The following is a 7,369-nucleotide window of genomic DNA, read 5'->3' as shown; positions in this document are numbered from 1 at the left end:
ATATTTTTTAAAAAACCACACACACACAAATCTTCAAAATATCTCCAAGATCTAAGTTTCATTTTTTAAGAATTTCTTTTTATATTTATTTATTTGTTTCTTTCTTTTATTTATTATTGGATAGAGATAGAGGAAAATTGAGAGGGGAGAGGTATATAGAGAAGGAAAAAGACAGACATACCTGTAGCACTGCCTCACCACCCAGTAGGTAAGCTTTTCCCCAGTAGGTAAGGACCAGGGCCTTGTACCTGGGTCCTTGAACACTACAATGTGTGCACTTAATCAGGTGTGCCACCATCTAGACTCCCAAGATCTAGGTTTTAAACAGTGACTTATGAGACATGAATGAAGCTGTCTTAGACACTGAAGTTAATTATTGTGATTTCAGTTAATTATTGTGATCATATAAAAGATAAAAATGAATAAAAATGCAATTCTTTTTTAGTTTTTAAATATTCTATTTATTTATTATTTATTAGCTATAAAAAGACAAAATTGAGAGGGAAGAAGAAGATAGAGAGGGAGACACTTGCAGCACTGCCTCACTGCTCCTGAAGCTTTCCCCATACAGGTGGGGACTGGGGGCTTGAACCCTGGTCCTTGAACATTGTGACATGTGTGCTCAAGCAGGTACACCACCACCCAGCCCCTAAAAATGTAATTTTTTTTCCAAAAACAGTACTCAGCTCTGTCTTATGGAGATTGAATCCGAGACTTTGAAGCCTTAGGCATGAGAATCTCTTTGCATAACCATTATGCTATCTACTTCTCAAAATGTAGTTTTTATGATCATCAACTTACTGTTTGGAGCTTTGGAGATTGCATACCTTCTCTTTCAAAATATGGGCTTCAAGCCTGAATAACAGCATTACATACTAGAAATTGCTTATTTGAATGATATATGCTCAGATCAAGTATATTTTCAAATTAATATTTTGTTTTGTTTTGTTTGCCTCCAGGGTTATTGCTGGGGCTTAGGGCTTGCACCACAAATCCACTGCTCCTGAAGGCTATTTTTTTCCCTTTTTTTTGCCCTTGCTGTTTTATCCTTGTTGTGGTTATTATTGTTGTTGTAAAAAGCGAACGATTTATGCAATCTGAAGAGAAACCAGAGTATTATTGTTGCTGTTATTGATGTAGTTGTTGTTGGATAGGACAGAGAGAAATTGAGAGAGGAGGGGAAGACAGAGAAGTGGAGAAAAAGAGACACCTGAAGTCCTGCTTTACTGCTTGTGAAGCAAGGGGCTTCACCAGGGGCTCGAACTTGGATTCTTATGCCGATCCTTGTGCTTGACGCTGTGTGCGCTTAACCTGCTGTGCTACCGCCCAACCCCAATGTGTGTTATTAAAGACAAGATAATTTTATGGATTAATAGGTGATACAGTTTTGTTGTTGCAAATATACATTATTGAAGAGCAAATGTATTTATAATATACTCATTAGCTAGAGAAAATTTCCTGAAAATACACTACCTCATATCCATGTCCTATAAATTTTCTTCATATTGCATAATTTTATACCTATTAAATTTTTCTTACTAGAACTATTAAGATATGACTCATCTCCAACTCTCTCCCTCCATGACATTTTACTCTATGGATATCAAATTAATTTAGTTCAAATAGATTAGAAAATCTTTGAACTCAGTTTCTGAACAGCAATTGAAAATTTATTAACTCTTACTCTGAATTCATGACTGCTTTTTTAAGTCTCTTGATCAAGACTTATTTGCAGGTTATTTTCAATTGGTAACAAGTCTATGATAAGCATGTATTCCCTTAATTGAAGTCACGTGTTTAAGAAGGAGGAGTTCTCTTCAGAGTCTCTACTTTAGCACAGTCTGGACAAAGCAGAATTCTCAGTGGTACTGCAGGCAAACATGAACGTGCTGCAATTTGGGGAAGTAGATGCAAGACTAGACTCTCTTCTCCACTATACAGGCTCCACACTGGTCAAGAAGAACAAAAAGGGAATTCTCTCTGGATCACAGTAAAGTCATTTTTAATATCTCTTAGAAACAATAGATAATATAATTTGAGGGAGATGTTTAAAAAACATAAGACCTCTGTGGACTGACTCTCCTGGCTTGATTTCAGAACTCTTGGAGTAAATAAATACCATAAGTCAAGTGGAGAAATTCTCTGTTTGTCTATAGCATAAAAGGAACGATTGATTTATTCTCATATGAAGCAAGTTCTTGGTTTCTGTTGTCACATATCTTAATTCAGCATAATTAAAGGAAGCAAGTGATTAGACTGAAAATAAAATATATTACTTATGAAGACTGTGGAAATAGGGAGGACTCAAATATTTTGATTCATTTCTAAATCTCATAGTATATATGAAAAACCATTTTCCTATGGTGGGTTTTGAGTAAGCAAAAGAGTAATTTTTTTCTTCTTAAATTAATCTTTGGAAGTTATAATGACAATAAAATAGTTAAATAAATTATAGCATGCTATTGACTTAATTTTAGAAGTATTTATTTTGTTTCACATTATTATTATTGTTGTTGTTATTATTATTATTATTTTACCTCCAGGGTTATTGCTGGGGTTCAATGCTGGCACTACAAATCCACTTCTCCTAATGACCACTTTTTTCCATTTTATTGGATAGAACTGAGAGAAACTGAGGGGGGAGGAAAGAGAGAGAGCGAAGGAGAGGGGGAGAGAGAGAGAGAGAAATAGATACCTGCAGGCCTACTTAGCAGCTTGCAAGGCTTCCCCCTGCAGTTAAGGAGCAGGAGCTTGAACCTGTCCTATCCAACAACAATGACAACAATAATAACTACAACAATAAAACAATAAGGGCAACAAAAGGGAGTAAATAAATAAAACAAATATTTTTTAAAGTATGCAAATGTATATATTCCAAGTCAACATGCATTACATATATATGAAATATTTTATGTGGTAGGATTCAAGTGAAGAGCAAGAAACATTATTTCTGTATTCTTAAACTTTATAGACAACTATGGAATTATAAAAAATATTTATATAGGGGAAGTCAGGTGGTAGCGCAGCGGGTTAAGCGCAGGTGGTGCAAAGCACAAGAACTGGCCTAAGGATCCCGGTTGGAGCCCCTGGCTCCCCACCTGCAGGGAGGTCACTTCACAAGCAGTGAAGCAGGTCTGCAGGTGTCTATCTTTCTCTCCCCCTCTCTGTCTTCCCCTCCTCTCTCCATTTCTCTCTGTCCTAACAACGACGACAACAATAGTAAGTACAGCAATAAAAGAAACAAGGACAACAAAAGGGAATAAATAAATATTTAAAAATATTTAAATGGAACATTGCTATATGTCTTCTTACAAGATTTGTAGTAACTAATAATCACTGATACTTGTTCTAAGCCCCTTACATATACTACCATCTCATGTTTTCCTCAAACTAAGATGTTTTTTGTCACTATTTCACAGAGCCAGGAACTATGATGAGTTGCCTGGATCACAAAGATAAATCATTTGCATACACAATAATAAAAGAGCCTAGAGCCTGTACTAAAAAGCTCCTAACCCTTGGTTAATATTCATAACATTATGTAAGATATTAAACAAAGAGATTATAAAATCATAGAATCCCTTTATAATCAAAAATATTTAACCCAGTTTGAGCCCCTGACTCCCCACCTGCAGGAGGGGGGTCACTTCACAGGTGGTGAAGCAGGTCTGCAGCTGTTTATCTTTCTCTCTCCCTCTCTATCTTCCCCTACCCTCTCAATTTTTCTCTGTCCTAATAAAATAAATAAATAAATAAATAAATAAATAAATAAATAAATAAATAACATGGCCACAGGAGCATAGTGCAGGCACCCAGATCCGGCAGTAACCCTGGAGGTAGAAAACATATATATATTTTTTTTTTAAAGGCTAAGAGAATGAATCAGATATTGGTTGGAGAGTTAAAATAAATCCAGAAAACAAGATAAAGTATTCCAAGGACATTAGATGGAAATGAATTTAACTATCAAATTGAGAAAAGGCTCAATAAGTTTGGGTGAATTCTGAGAGAAGACAACGAGGCCTTGGACAGATATTTTGATAATATTTTAAACAACTGGAATATTTCATTGAAGATTTATTGTCTAGAGAATTGAAACTCAAGAATTTGCAATATATATTCAGCTGTCTCACAGATTTTGTGAGAACTATGGTTGTTATCATGGGGTGGGGAGTGGGCACAGAAGTTTGATGGTAGATGTGATATAGATATTATAATCTTGTAACCATTATTATTTTCATCAAGCAATTTTTTAAAATATTTTTATTTATTTATTATTGGATAGAGACAGAGAGAATTTGAGAGGGGAGGGGGTGATAGAGAGGGAGAGAGACAGAGAGACACCTGCAGCCCTGCTTCACCACTCGTGAGGCTTTCCCTCCTGCAGGTGGGGATCAGGGGCTTGAACCTGGGTCCTTGCACACCCTAATGCGACTGCTTAACCAGGTGTGCCACCACCTGGCCCCAGCACTTTTTATTTGTAACTAATAGTGGTTTAAAAGATAGTAAGATTACAGGGTATGGTTGGGTGATGTTAGATAACGTTAAAAGATTTAAAAAACTGAGAATGAGAGAAATAAAGTTGCCAAGGACTACTGCCACATCTCCTGCATTGGCAAACTGGGATTCAAGGTAATATTTGCTAAGCTACAGAAAAAGAAGGACATCCTTCCTCATTCCAGCACAAGCTGTATAATTATATCTTATGGCTGATCATACAAAGGGATGTGTTCAATTTGCCACTAATGGGCTTCACAGATAATAAAATGCTTAATGTAATATAAAAACCAAGTGTATCTCAAACATCCAAATTTTCACATCAGAAAATTCAGTCTTGAATTTAAGAATGACCTCTTAGGGCTGGGTGATAGCTTAACGGTTATAGCAAACAGAATTTACAGTTTGAGGTTTAATCCTCAATACTACCATAAATCAGGACTAGAAAAAAAAGAGGAAGAATGAGCTCCCCAAGTTCACCTAGACAAAATAAAAATGAGACATTATCTTATTACTGTGAAAAAATCTACAACAAATGCTAGATTACTTAGGAGCAATCTATATATTTATTAACTTTTTAACCATATATATAAATTCTCACCCTAACGTTTTCTTGTATTTTATTAGATTATTTAATCTGTTAACACAATTCTCAGACTTCCTTTCGTCTACCTCTTTATTTTCCTTGGCTTCATTCTCTTTACCTCATAATCCGACTCCTTTCATTCAAGAATTTGTGCATTGAAGAAGTATGTACCAAAACAATGATACTTCTCTACATGGCTTTATTCTGCTTGGTTTCTCTGATCATCCCAAACTTGAGATAGTCCTGTCAGGAGTTGTCACCATATTCTACTTAATTACATTGGTGGGAAACACTGCCATCATTCTTGCATCCCTCCTGGATTCCCAGCTCCACACACCAATGTATTTCTTCCTCCGGAATCTATCTTTCCTCGATCTGTGCTTCACAACCAGCATCGTCCCTCAGATGTTGGTTAACTTGTGGGGACCTGAGAAGACCATCAGCTATGTGGGCTGTATAGTTCAACTCTATATTTATATGTGGCTGGGTTGCAGTGAGTGTCTTCTCCTTGCTGTTATGTCTTATGATCGTTTTACCGCAATCTGTAAGCCCTTGCATTACTTGGTGATCATGAACTCACATCTATGTCACAAGATGGTTATCATGGTCTGGAGCATTAGTTTAGCCAATTCTGTATTATTATGTACACTCACACTGAACTTGCCTCGATGTGGAAACAATGTTCTGGATCACTTTTTGTGTGAGTTGCCAGCTATGGTCAAGATAGCTTGTGTGGACACCACAACAGTTGAAATGTCTGTTTTTGCCTTGGGCATTGTTCTTGTCATTACACCTCTCATCCTTATCCTGATATCTTATGGCTACATTGCTAATGCTGTATTGAGAATGAAGTCAAAAGCAGGCCAACGGAAAGCAATGAATACCTGTGGTTCCCATCTCACTGTGGTGGCCATCTTCTATGGGACCATTATCTACATGTACCTGCGACCAGGTAATAGTGCCTCCAAAGATCAAGGCAAATTCCTCACTCTCTTTTACACTATTATCACTCCAAGTCTCAACCCTCTCATTTACACCTTAAGGAATAAGGATATGAAGAATGCACTGAGGAAGTTGTTTCAAGCTAACTATAAATCTACAAGATCAAGAAGAAACTGGAATCCATAGAAAAAATAACAGAGGGAGTTGGGCAGTAGCGCAGCAGTTAAGCGCAGGGGGCGCAAAGCACCCTGAGCTCCCCACCAGCAGGGGAGTCGCTTCACAACCTGTGAAGCAGGTCTGCAGGTGTCTATCTTTCTCTCTCCCTCTCTGTCTTGCCCTCCTCTCTCTATTTCTCTCTGTCCTCTCCAACAACGACAACAACAATAACTACAACAATAAAACAAGGGCAATAAAAGAAAATAAGTAAATATTTTTTAAAAAGTAACAGAGTGGATATGGCAATTAAATGTATTTTCTGAGTTTTCTGGTTTGTATAGAGGTAATCATTCTCTATACCATAGTAATCAGTTAATATAAGAAGTTTAAGGGGGGTTTAATGATAGTTGAGTTCAGACATTCATTTGTATTTGACATGACAGGATTTGTCACTAACACCACTAGAAGCAATTTACTCATCATTCAGTGGAATTTGATTTCATATTTTGGGTATAAGTTCTTTGTTATTTATCCTAGTACTTCTGCATAGAATAATGAAATACGAAGGTGTTTTTAAAAGTGACAATTGTGGGGCTGGGTGGTGGTATACCTGGTTAAGTGCACATGTTATAGTGCACAAGGACCCAGGTTCAAGGCCCTGGCCCCCACCTGCATGGGGGAAACTTCACAAGTGGTGATGCAGGGCTGCAGGTGTCTCTCTCCCTCTCTATCTCCCCAGCCCTCTTGATTTCTGGCTATCTTTATCCAACAAATAAATAAAGATAATAAAATTTTTAAGTGACATTTGTGTTTTATCCATTGCTTTACTCATTATTTACTCATGTAACATTTTTGTTTATTCTATGATCATCTCATCTTGACATTAGTAGTTTGATATTACTTAGGTATTTGAAGAGATATGTGAAATCATGTATTTTGTAATATGTGTATTTGTAAATTTTTGTGTAAAGGGAACTAATTAATAAATCTTTATATTTCAGTTTATCATTGTAAAACAGTTAACTTTTATGGGAAAAACATGACTTTGAATAAACCTTAATATTTCATATGAGCTAATACATTTCTCTGATAATTCCACTATTTCATAATTATAATCTATATAATATTTTATCCTCTATAAAATTTTAATGGATTACAGTTGAAAGCAAATCACAATAGTCTTTACAT

General features: G+C 36.2%; 1 protein-coding gene across 1 annotated transcript; it reads left to right on the top strand.

Annotated features, from left to right (window-relative positions):
* Nucleotides 1-5,248: 5,248 nt before the first annotated feature.
* On the top strand, nucleotides 5,249-6,211 carry LOC103127575 (olfactory receptor 2W1-like). Its single transcript, XM_007538473.2, has one exon. The coding sequence runs from the start codon at nucleotides 5,249-5,251 to the stop codon at nucleotides 6,209-6,211; it is 963 nt and encodes a 320-aa protein (XP_007538535.2).
* The last annotated feature ends 1,158 nt before the right edge of the window (nucleotides 6,212-7,369 follow it).

The sequence above is a fragment of the Erinaceus europaeus genome, chromosome 4, assembly GCF_950295315.1.
Source record: "Erinaceus europaeus chromosome 4, mEriEur2.1, whole genome shotgun sequence".
Lineage (NCBI taxonomy): Eukaryota > Metazoa > Chordata > Mammalia > Eulipotyphla > Erinaceidae > Erinaceus > Erinaceus europaeus.
Note: the sequence above shows the minus strand (reverse complement) of the source record. Positions and strands in the feature narration are given on the sequence as shown.